The sequence below is a fragment of the Mustela lutreola genome, chromosome 6 (assembly GCF_030435805.1).
Source record: "Mustela lutreola isolate mMusLut2 chromosome 6, mMusLut2.pri, whole genome shotgun sequence".
Lineage (NCBI taxonomy): Eukaryota > Metazoa > Chordata > Mammalia > Carnivora > Mustelidae > Mustela > Mustela lutreola.
This window is the reverse complement of record NC_081295.1, coordinates 31,476,172-31,488,252: the sequence shown is the minus strand read 5'-3', so window position 1 is coordinate 31,488,252 and position 12,081 is coordinate 31,476,172. Positions and strand designations below refer to the sequence as shown.

The 12,081-nt window shown below is 48.7% G+C and overlaps 1 protein-coding gene across 1 annotated transcript; it reads left to right on the top strand.

Moving 5' to 3' along the window:
- Positions 1–1,115: 1,115 nt before the first annotated feature.
- On the top strand, positions 1,116–8,603 carry PRDM13 (PR/SET domain 13). The gene is made up of 4 exons (XM_059179270.1): positions 1,116–1,259; positions 2,752–2,883; positions 3,181–3,301; positions 6,844–8,603. Exons 1-4 carry the CDS (start codon positions 1,116–1,118, stop codon positions 8,601–8,603), a joined length of 2,157 nt encoding a protein of 718 aa, XP_059035253.1.
- The last annotated feature ends 3,478 nt before the right edge of the window (positions 8,604–12,081 follow it).

The following is a 12,081-nucleotide window of genomic DNA, read 5'->3' as shown; positions in this document are numbered from 1 at the left end:
GTTAACTCCAAGGATTTCCTCTAGGTTTAAAACGTAAAAGCAAATCAGGGCTTGAGTTGGTCGGTTGGCATGTGAGGGAGACCTGATTTTAAAAAGACCCAATCAGCACACCCCTCTTTAACCCTCTGCTGGGGACAAGGGCATAGGTTCGCCGGCAAAGCCATGGCCCTGAGGCCGCTTTCCATTCCCAGAGAAAATGCGGGTCCGGGGTGCCCCCGAGAGCAGTGGTGCACAACGGACCACGTCTACCAAAACTAGTTCGGACGCTTCATATTTCGGGGCGAAGCTGGACAGAAGGAACGAAAAAGGGGTTCCAAATAGACGACTGGCGTGGACCCAATCCCCTGAAATGGTAATATGGTCGTTATTTAAAAAGTGTAGGTATTTTCTGGTGTTTTCCCATCAAGTACCTGCCTAATTTCTGTATGGCACACGCCAGAAATCAATAGAAGTTAACAAGTCCTCCAAACAGTCCCCATCTCTTTGTTTAATCTCCTTTACAATAAAGCCAAGGGGAGAGAATTAAAAATCTTTGAAGTAGACCAAGGCTCAAAGGAATCAGCCAAGTAGACTTAAAGTAGTCACTTATTTCCCAAAACTGGTTTGTCGGAGAACAATAAAAGGAAGTAAAATTTATGGAGAAATTATACAGTGGATTTGTCACTTAAAATATCGTAACTGTCTCGAGGACAATACCCCATGCTGAGGATTAATGGTCCCGCCGGACCTTTGATTCACCAGCGTCTTTTCTTCGCCCTTGACAAATTGGATTTTTAGGAATGGGAAGGTCGCCTGGACCATTGTGCGCCAGCCATTCAGAGGCCTCGATTATGCAGAGGGCTGAGGGAACCACTCCATGTGACCCTCTCGGGTGGGACTTTGCAGCTGCTCCGCAGAGCAACTCTCTCACCAAACTCCGCGCCCTTGCGCTCGCGGTGCCAAAAGGCGCCCGCCCAGATTGAAAAGGCGCAGTGCATGCCCGCCCGCGTCACTCCGCGGGCGGAGGACGCACGTCGGGGTGCGGCTCCCTGGCTCACGCGCGGCTCGGGCACTGTCACTCGAGCCCTGCGGAGGACCCGGCGCACCCGAGCGCCTGCCTGGCGGCGGCGGCAGCAATGCACGGAACAGCCCGCGCTCCGGCCACCAGCGTGAGTGCGGACTGCTGCATTCCGGCCGGCCTGCGCCTGGGGCCGGTGCCCGGAACCTTCAAGCTGGGCAAGTACCTGTCAGACCGCAGGGAACCAGGGCCCAGGAAAAAGGTATTAGCCATTCCGACCTCCGCCCACAGCCTTTCGCCTTCTTTTGCCCTGGCCCTGGCAGGGGTAGATAGGGCAAGTGGAGGAAAGGGGTGGTTGAGTCGTTACCTGCCAGTTCTGCCAGGTGGCCCGGGGGACTCTGGTAATTCCCCGCAAGTCGTATTAAGTGAGAGCTGGACGTGGGCCGAGCTGAGGGGAAAGAACATGGCTGAGAGGGGACAGCCCCCGGTGGGGTGCATGGGACTCCTTACGCGCCGGGACCAGTCGGAACCCACGGTTTCCCTGGATTCCGGGGTTTCGTTTGCAGAGGCGTGGCGGGGCCTTGCCTCTCTGCAAATTCGCCTTTTCTGTTTCACAACGCGCGGGGGGTTGAAGGCTTTTCTTAACTTCTTCCTTCAACGCGCTACTTCAAGGCTTGCATTTACCTTAATTTCATGTGTTGGGGGGCGGGGGAGATCCTTGGGAATCTCTCAGTTCCCAGGCGCCTCCCCCCCCCCCCCTTCTTCCACTCCGCGGATGTCTGCTGGAGGGCTGGGGTAAATGGAGAGAGGGTGAGCCAGGTGATGGCTCCAATTGGGGCTTCCAGGGCGAGAAGGGCCCATTCGCGTGAGGCACCCGGTCCGCGCGCCCGCAGCCGGGCTCTGGGAGTCCAGGGTCGCAACTGGGAGGCGTCGGGGCCAGCCCGCCTGCTCAGACTCTGGAGCGGCGGACAGACCTCTGACCGCAGCGGGGTTTTAAAGCCCCCCCACCCCCCGCCCTGAGGCGTCCCAGCAGACAAGTGTCGGCTCACAGCGACCGGGAAAAGAAGGCAGGAGTCCCGTGGGGGCGGCGGAAGGAGGACCTTAGGTTTGCCTAGTCTCTGTCGAGAGCTTTCTTGTAAGAAATTGCTCAGGCGCCCCGCCAGCGGGACCTGCATCTGGCTCCTCACGTAATCATTCTCCCACCCCCCCTCCACCCTCGGCGGTCTAGAGCCTTCTTTAAATGCGCTTTAATTGCGTTTAAATGGCCGGCGGTCCATGCTTTGTTCGCACACTCTCATTGCCGGGCTTGCGGGCACTTTGGCACCTAGGTGCTGTGCAGCGAGCGTCGGGAGGCATGAGAAGAAGGTGGAGGAAACTCTGGGTTCTGGGGCTGCCTTCAAATCGTCTCTCCCCTGGTATTCGGGCAGCTCTCAGAACCGCAGGAGCGAGAACTGGGGTGAGGGTGGGAGTGGGGAACGTCTAGGTATCAGACACCCCCAGTCGCTCAGGGAGGATGCTCTCGATCTTGGTACCGCCGAGGTGGGGGGAGAGGGGGAACTGTCATACTTGCCAGCCTCTTCTCCCTCCTTCAAGCAAGGGTCCTAGGAATCACCTTCCTCCCAGCAGCCCATAGCAGTCTGGCCACCGTGAACACAACCGTTTTCCTGAGTCCGGTGGGGTGTTGGATAAACTTTCCCTCTGGGTTGTGGGCCTGCCCGTGGCGCGGGGAAGAACGACCACTGCTTGTGTTGCAGGTGCGCATGGTGAGAGGGGAGCTGGTGGACGAGTCGGGGGGCTCTCCTCTGGAATGGATAGGGTTAATCCGGGCAGCCAGGAACCCCCAGGAACAGACTCTGGAAGCTATTGCAGACTTACCAGGAGGACAGGTACCGTGGGCTTCCCCCCACTGCCAATTCTACCTACCCCACGTTACTGAGGTGGCCATCAATATTAGGAGCAAAGTGCTTTAGCTGGAGGTCTCATTTAAATATCCCAACAACCTTGTAAAGTAGATACTATTATTTTCCCCGTTTGAAGAATGAGGGAAATAAGGTTCAGAGAGATCCAATAGATTTTCCAGGGTCACACAGCGTCAGAACAAGCATTCCAACCTTTCCTTTTAGATGTGTTTAGACCGATTACCCAGGAAATGACAGCAAGCTGTCCTGTTCCTTGTGTCCCAGATTTTCTACCGAGCGCTTCGAGATGTCCAGCCAGGGGAGGAGCTGACGGTGTGGTATTCCAACTCTCTAGCTCAATGGTTTGACATCCCCACGACTGCAACTCCGACACACGATGAGAAAGGTACCAAGTCTGAGAGGGCCTCTGGCCAGCTGGGTGGGTGAGAGTCCAGCCCTGGATTGACAGGGCCTTTCCCTTGAGCTGTATAAAACTGAATTCACGCTAAGCAATGTCACCACTACCTCCTTAAAATCAACAGTAAAGGATAAAAGAGACAAAAATCTGCCTCGTGATTGCAGGGAAAAAGCTGTTTTTTTTTTTTTTTTTAAAGATTTATTTATTGAGAGAGAGAGAAAGTGGGGTAAGGGGAAGAAGGATAGGAGAGAGAGACCCTCAACCAGACTCCCCGCTGAGTGTGGAGCCCCACATGGGGCTCCCATCTCAGGACCTTGAGAGCGATTAATCTACTGACACACCCAGATGCCCCCCAAAATATTCTTTATGAACTTAATGGGGTCATCTTTTCCTATTACATACTCAGAGACAATCATTTACTCAATTAAGAATCAATAAAAAAGACTTAACATATTATTAATCACATCATGAGCTCCAAAAAGCATAACTCAGACTTGGAATGGTTTCGAAGGTGGAGGGGCTTCTCTTCACTGGTTTGAAGGAGAATGATGTACTTTTACAGCATTTTAAAAGCATTACGGTACTTACAGCTGGTCAGTTGGCAGGTACTGAGGCCCTACCATTTAAATGGTATTTATTCATTTCCCCTCCCTACTTAAATTGAATCTGGGATGTATCCCAGTTTCTTCTCAGATTTATTTGATCCCTTCCAAAGCCAAGAGTGGATTTATGCAAATTAAGGGGCAGTGACTAAAGAGAAGAACATTTTCAAACCTTCTCTAGAACACTGAAGAACACTTTCTGTGAAAGAAAGCTGGGAGGTGCTAAAATAGTTAAGATCTTGAGACCTCCCTTTTTATTCACAAAGCTTCCAAGACTTTTTTCCTTCACAACTGCTTTAGTGTGCAGTTTCTCCTAAAGACACAGTTATGTTTAAAGTCAACACAATGAATTCTGTAAAATATTTTAACGTGCTCTTCTCCTGAATTGTCTGCTTAAGTCTCATCACTTTAGAAATAGGGTTAAAGAAATTTATACAAATATGAGCATTAGGAAACATTCATGAATAAGACAGAATGAAGTTTATTCGGAAGGATGAATCACTTCGCTTCAAAGTATCACTGTCTTGTGGGTAGATCTGTGCATACAGTATTCATAAAACATTATCCTAGGTTGTTCCTTGTATCACACTGTATTAAATTCTCTTGTCAACTTCTTCCAGTAAAAAAGAAACATGATAAAAACCCTGTAGTGGAGAACTCTCAAATCAGCCACCACATGACAATTCTAACAGCTGCTGACCTTTCGGGGCCAGACATTTCTACACAGAACACCCCTCCTTAGGCACTCTCAAATAGTACAAAAGCAACTTGTTTGAGTGGTGGCTCTTGTGTTTTCATTTCAGCCAACTGATGTCAGAATAGACACCATTTTCCTTTTGGGAATGCATGGGTTATTTTGAACCCTGACTTCCCCACCTTTGAAATGCTTGAAATCTTGGCAACCTCAGGGTTACACCAAGGAGATGAGGAAACGTCACTTATGAAGTGTGTCTGATACTTTTGGCATAGGCTGGATTTCAGAATTCAGAGAACATGTCAGTTGGTTAGGATAAACTGAAAAAGGAACATATTGAAACAGGAACATATTTGCTTACCCCTTGAAAAAAGGAAGAAATAAGTAGAGATGGCTGCTATTCTTCCATTATTGACTAACTCCAATGGGTTTAAATTCCATGGTAAGCTTAAATAAAGTACCAACCCTTTGTTTTATGGATAAAGCTTTTCTTGGCTTTGCAATGGACTGGAGTCATTCTGGGGCAGCCTCTGAAAACTCCTTCTTTAAAAAGGGGTGATGAGAGAAAGGTTCTGAGAAGGGAGGTTATTTAAGATATTAAATCAGCATACCCATTAAGGGAACCCAGGAAATCTACTCCCCCAACCAAGATTTATTTTGAAAGCTTCTCAATACAAGGTAGCAAAAACACAAATTATTTTATCTAAGTCTTCCATAAACAAATAGGTTAAGTTCTCAGAGGCAAATCTTCCCCCCTCCCCACCTTTTGCTTTCTGTTCTACCTTGCCTTCAGCCGAAATAAACAGATCCTTACGTGAACTTCCATCTTAGTTATCTAGGGGGACTACTTGCTTTATGCAAAGCCAAAAGTAAAATACATGAAGGAAAGAAGATCTGGAATTTCTTCCAGTTGTTTTTATAGTGATGTTTTAGAAGTTTGAACTGCTTGTGTATGAGGGGGAAGGGAATTTAACTTTTCCATTAAATTTAATGAGACAGACATATTTTGGGTACTTCCTTGTGCCTCAACTAACTTCTTTCTCACAAACACCCTTCAGTGTTATCAATCAACTGTAACATTAAAAAAGAAACCCACTGCAAGATCATTGTTCTGTGTCCAGATGTAATGAGCCCTTTTTAAGTGAAAATTAACTACCATGTGATCAAAATCTGTTTCATACATGTGTCTCTTAATTGTGTTCCCAGAACCTGGCAAAATTAAAAGAAGTAATGTTAATAATATTAAAAAAAACTTGATGCCAAAACATGTATACCGTTCCTGGTAGAGAGTTGTACACTTATTAAAAGCTGAGTATCTCCATGTATCTATATATATATATATATTCATTTGTTTCATAAAAAATAAACTATCTTTCCCAAGAGCTTTATTATTAAGCTTGGATTTGTATAGCTATCTAGGAGTTAATTAATTACTCCAGATGAAACAACTGACAAGATAATGCAACATCATCCTTCAGTTTTTCGAATATCAGGACACAGGGCTTTTTCTTTTCTCTCATCAAATTAAATGGGGTTAAAGAGGAAATAAAGATACAAATAATTTTGAAGAATAGCAGATCATAGTCCCTATGTGGTCCTTCAGTTGGTCACGCTCCAGGAAAACCTCAGGCAAAATGTTTAAGGCAGGGAGGGGGTGGGAAGGGTGCGTAGTGGACATAAAAGGCATTGTTCTATGAAAAGGAATGATTACATATGGCCCATACATACAAGATATTGTCTCGCCTGGTAATGAGGCGCTCACGACCATTAGATTGGTCTTTGTTCAGTTTATCCAAACTCCTTGACATACGCCACCTATTCTGCAAACGCCAACAGATGGGCCCGGGCACAGCACAGCTTCAACACTTGATTTAAAGCAACAGCTGCTCTCTGTTCTGGTCTCTTCCCCGGCCAGTCTGCCTGAGCGCTGCCCTCCCAACGAGGATTTGCTCGGATGGCCCGGAGGAAGTCTTCGTTGGAAAGGCACAGGTCACCCCTTTGGCCTCTTGAGTAATCCCAGAGGATGGAGCTGTTGACAAAGTTGGCCATTTGGGGCTTCTCGGGGTCCTTGCTGCGGGGGCTACCGAACTAACTCACTTCTTTGCTGTACCCAAGAATACTCCTGTTTCTCCTCATGCCGCGGGTCAAAATCTGGGCTTTGCCTTGGGTGCGCTTTCTTTCTCTCTTGCTAGTTCGCCTCTCACTGGGTCGCTTTCCTACTCTTTCTCGCCCAGGGGAGGAGCGCTACATTTGCTGGTACTGCTGGAGGACGTTTAGATACCCCAACAGCCTTAAGGCCCACCTACGTTTCCACTGCGTGCTCAGCAGCGGCGGGAGCCGAGCCTACCTGCACCACGAGCACGCGGCTCGCCAAGGCGCTGCCCCGGCCGCGGATGGCCTTCACTTCGCTCCAAAACCCCCGGCGCCTGACTTTGCCGCGGCCGCCCCCGCTGGCCCTCTGCGGTCCCACCCGCACGCCCCGCCGCCCCTCCAGGCCTGCGGGGCGCGGGAGAGCATTAAGCGGGAGGCCTCTTCTGCGCCCTCCGCCCCTTCACCGCCCCCGGCCAAGTGGGGGCAGTCCAAGAAGGGCAAGGAGCAGCCGGACCGCGCCTTAGACATGAGCGGGGCCTCCCGGGGACACGGCCACTTCCTCGGCTTCGTGGGCGGCTCCCCAGCGGGGGGCGGCGGCCTGGCCTTCTACCCCGGAGTGCGCTCCGCTTTTAAGCCTGCGGGCTTGGCCAGGGCGGCGGCGGCGGCCGCACACGGCGACCCCTACCGGGAAGAGGGTGGCGGCAAACCGGGGTCCGGCCTGGCCTTAGGCAGGCTGCTGGGCGGGGGCCGTGCGGGCGGGCGCCCCGGAAGCGGGGAGAACCCCGCGGCGGGCAGCACGGGCCACCACCATCACCACCACGCGCACCACCACCATCACCACTCTAAGTGCCTTCTCGCGGGGGAACCGCCCCCGCCGCCTCCGCCTGGCCTACCCTGCTCTGGGGGACTGCGCGGCTTCCCTCTGCTCCCTGGCCCCCCGGAAGAGGCGTCAGCCTTCAAGCATGTGGAGCGCGCCCAGCCCGCCGCGGCTGCGCTGCCGGGAGCGCGTTTCGCCCAGCTGCCCTCTGCGACCGGGCTGCCCGTCGAGCGCTGCGCGCTGCCGGCCCTCGACGCGGGCGGGCTCAAAGCCTACCCCGGTGGCGAGTGCAGCCACCTGCCTGCCGTCATGCCCGCTTTTACCGTCTACAACGGAGAGCTACTCTACGGCTCGCCGGCCGCCGCCGCTTATTACCCGCTCAAACTGCACTTCGGCGGGCTGTTCAAGTACCCAGAGTCCTTCTCTTACTTCAGCGGGCCTGCGGCGGCGGCGGCGGCAGCGGCGGCAGCAGCCGCTCTAAGCCCCGCGGAGCTGGGCTCCTTGGCGAGCATCGACCGAGAGATCGCCATGCACACGCAGCAGCTGTCGGAGATGGCGGCCGGGAAAAGCCGCGGTCGCCTGGACGCGGGGACGCTGCCACCGGCCGTCGTGGCGACGGGTGGCCCTGGGGGTGGCGGCAGTGGAGGTGGCGGCGCGGGCAAACCCAAGACCGGCCACCTGTGTCTTTACTGCGGCAAGCTGTACTCGCGCAAATACGGGCTCAAGATTCACATGCGGACGCACACGGGCTACAAGCCGCTCAAGTGCAAAGTGTGCCTGCGGCCCTTCGGCGACCCCAGCAATCTGAACAAGCACATCCGTCTACACGCCGAAGGCAACACCCCCTACCGCTGCGAGTTCTGCGGCAAGGTGCTGGTGCGCCGCCGGGACCTGGAGCGCCACGTCAAGTCCCGCCACCCCGGACAAAACCTGCTCGCCAAGGCGGGCGAGGGCCCAGGCGCTGAGCCTGACTACCTCCCGGAGCCCGGGGAGCCCAAGAGCGACAACGACAGCGATGTGGACGTCTGCTTCACGGACGACCAGAGCGACCCCGAAGCGGGAGGCGGCGGCGAGCGCAACTCGTAACGAGTCGGCTCAGGAAAGGGTGGGCTTGGGGGGCGTGGACAGAGATGAGAAGGTGGGGGTGGCTCTGTTTTGGGAGAAGAGGAGCTCCTGGAGATACGAAGGATCCGGTTGACAGAGCCGTTTTTATCCAGATTTGGAAGAGGGAGAGGTTCCAGGTCCGCTGCTTAAACTCAGAGCAAGGTTTAGAAGTGTCTCAAAAAAAGAAAAAAAAAAAAAAATCTGGCCTTCTGCGCCGCCCGAGGGCTATGGGTGTCCACGCATCCTAGGCTCTTGGACTCGGCGGATAGGCACTCCCACGAAACGCCCAGGAGGCCTACTCTGAAGGTTTAAGATCGCATTCATATGAACTTCACAGCGCCCTTGAGGGCGCCGATTTTTGATTGCCATGTGTTTGAAAATTGTTCTTTTCTGTGGAGGAAATTGTGCCTTTTGAAACGACTTTGTGTGTGTGTGTTTTACATTAGCATTTCACGATATAGGCAAAACAGTAGTCACAGTTCGGTAGATGTGACAACCATATATTTGTTTCCATTTCATCTGTTCTCGAGTCAAAGACTACGCCTTCCCGTATTGACTATCTAGTGGTAGCAGGTGTACAAATTGGTCAAGTTGCAATTATTTATAAGAGAATAATGACAAATGTAAAATATCTAAAGCATGAATCTAAAAGCACGCAATATATAATTTTAAGGAAAATGTCTTATTTGGTAGAGTACAAATGTGATGTATGTTGTTTTACACTGAATGATGTACAGTGGATTCAGTATTTTGGTCTTGGTTCCAGTTTGTGCAATCTTTAATAAAAATAAAATACAAATGAGTTTCTTCACTTAACGATTTCAGTAGATCTTTTAAAGAGAGTTTAATTTGAAAACAATTTATGAGGAGACTCCATAATAAAATGAATCATAGGACACTCCTAAGACTTTGATTATTCATAAAATAAATGTTAAGTGGCATTTCAATAGGGAAATATAACATTTTCAATATGTGCACTTCACAGGCTCCCAGATAGCAGGCAAAGCAATTGTTTTCTGAAACCATTGTTAATTATGCTAAGAGTTTTCGTGTTTAGGAAAGAACTAATGACCTTCAAGGAAAAAAAATGCATATTCCTCATCAAAAAGACTTACAGAACTGTAGAACCATTACTTCTTATTATGAACTGTTTAGACAAGGGGATTTTTCTTGTGATGCAAATGAGGGAAACTTACTTGTGCAGTGCTTTTTATGATTCATACACTTTAGCATTCATTCAACACATGCTAAAGGAGGTACTGATCTACAGCTCTGTGTAGCTTTCTTTTCTCCATGCACTCTTTCCAATGATCTTGTGCTTTTGGTATGTGTCCCATTTTACTGTCGAGAAAATACACACTTCAAGGTCACTGGGACACCCACAATGAGAAGAACAGAATTAGAAACAATGACTTTTTATTTATGGATATAAAAATTTAATGCTAGCTAATGGAAGACTATGATAAAAAATAGATTTCTGTGCGCTAAAATTGGAAAGCACCCTCTTCCCTTCCTATGCCACCCCCCAGCCCCATATTCAGGGGAGGATTTCACTGAAGTTACCTCAAAGTGGAGGGTTAGTTATCCCCTCCACTAAGGTCAAGTACCCAAAGAGCCCAGGTCTGTAGTGCTCTTCCCAGAGGTTGGTGGGAAGATTCTTGTAGGTCACTAAATGACCTGGATATGATCCTGATGACTTAACTCAGTTAAAAATGACTTTTGTTTTCTGGATCCTGAGTACTGCAGCAATCACCACCCTGCTGTCTCCCAGTTGGGACCAGGTCCTCAGTCCCTGGGTGGCTGGCAGGAACTTTTTCTAACCCACCACAGCAAGAGACATGGGTGGAGGAGGGAGAAGGTATCTGACTTCTATAGGGGCTCATCAGCAAAAAGACATTTTTCCTATGAGAAAACTTATTGAGGGGATTTTAGGTTTTTAGCATCAACTGATCAGAAAATGTTTTGCTTTGTAAAAGAAAGCTCAAAAAGAAAGAAAAAAGTACGTGTGGATTAACATGTATATATGGTGACAATGAAACTGCCTACTGAGGGCTTACTCTATGCCAAATCCTCATGCTATTTGCAGTTCTTTCCTCCCTGCAGAAGATGACCATGGGCTTGACGCACTAGATTCAGTGATGCCCTGACACACAGACTGGATGTAAACCCAAGCTTCTGCCTGTTCAGCTTGCTCTAGGCACCCAGGACTTACTTCTCACTGCCTACATAGAATCATAGTCCTGTCCTTCGAAGCAATTATTGCTTGAAACAAAATCTATCCTTACAGAGAAATATTGGAAAACTTTCCTGCAATCAGACTGTGTAAGTCCTCAGGGAAAGTGAGAAAGGCTGCCCAGATTTAAAACATGAAAATTTTATCTGCTGTAAAAATCTTGTTTCTTTCTTTCATTACCTAGCTCACTACTAAGTCTTATAACTACTGTTTTAGAGAAATAAATTAAAAAGTTTGGTCAAAGGAAATACATTAAATATTGATAAAGATTTAATAAAACAACAAATCCCCAGCCTTCTTTTCCCCTTTATACATTAATATTGACTAGGTTATTAAAATAAAATTCAGTATATAAAATGAAAGTTGAATATAGATTTAAAAGGTTCTTAATAGCAGGTCATTTGTAACTCTCCATAGGTTGCCTCGAATAACCTGTATATTTTCCATGGATGTGCACACTATCATATATGATGAATGTGATTATTTTAATGTTGAAGTCAAATCAGTGATGTACAATCAGTAACATTAATTCTACTTATTTAAGTGACTCAGTTGAATTAGTGTTTCTCAGATGGCTTCTTTTAATCTCCAATCCCTTTGTCTCCCATTATCAGACTCCCATTATCAGACTCCATCCTTCTCATCCTGATGACCACAACTAAATTCGAAGGTTATGCTAAAGCCACTGGAAGTTTCCAAGATTTTAACCAAATATTTTGCATAAAGAGATTAAAAAATGATGGGAGGATTTATATATTTTAGAAGTAAAAGTATCTAGGTTGTTTGGGCCTTAGTAAATTTGAACATTAAAATGTTTTGCTAATCTAAACAAATCAGACATTGGTTCTTGTCTCTCCCACTTACTTACTTGGTATCTTGGGCCAGTCTCTCTACTGCCTCAATTCCCTCATCTGTAAAACGGGTTGAAATAAGCAATCGGGAGGTTGTGAGGATTGAATGAGTTGATGCAGGTAAACTGCTTAGAATAACGCCTGATGCATATAGTAGGCTCTCAGGCAATATTAAAATAACCCTAGCAACTCTGTTTCATTTTGTAGACATCGACCGAAGAGATAAGGGTTGACGCCCTTTTACAAGCCCTCCTGTTGGGTCACTTCTAGCCCGGGACAAACTCGCCCCAACTTCAGTAAACAAAGGACTTTCATTCTGTGGCTAACGAGAAATTTCGTCAGACCCCTTCTCAAGTCACCTTCCCCTTTTAAGCTC

Coding starts and splice junctions, on each gene's coding strand:
- PRDM13 (XM_059179270.1), top strand. CDS start 1,116: ATGCACGGAACAGCCCGCGCTCCGGCCACCAGCGTGAGTGCGGACTGC. Junction 1,260..2,751: donor AACCAGGGCCCAGGAAAAAG/GTATTAGCCATT, acceptor CTTGTGTTGCAG/GTGCGCATGGTGAGAGGGGA. Junction 3,302..6,843: donor TCCGACACACGATGAGAAAG/GTACCAAGTCTG, acceptor TTTCTCGCCCAG/GGGAGGAGCGCTACATTTGC.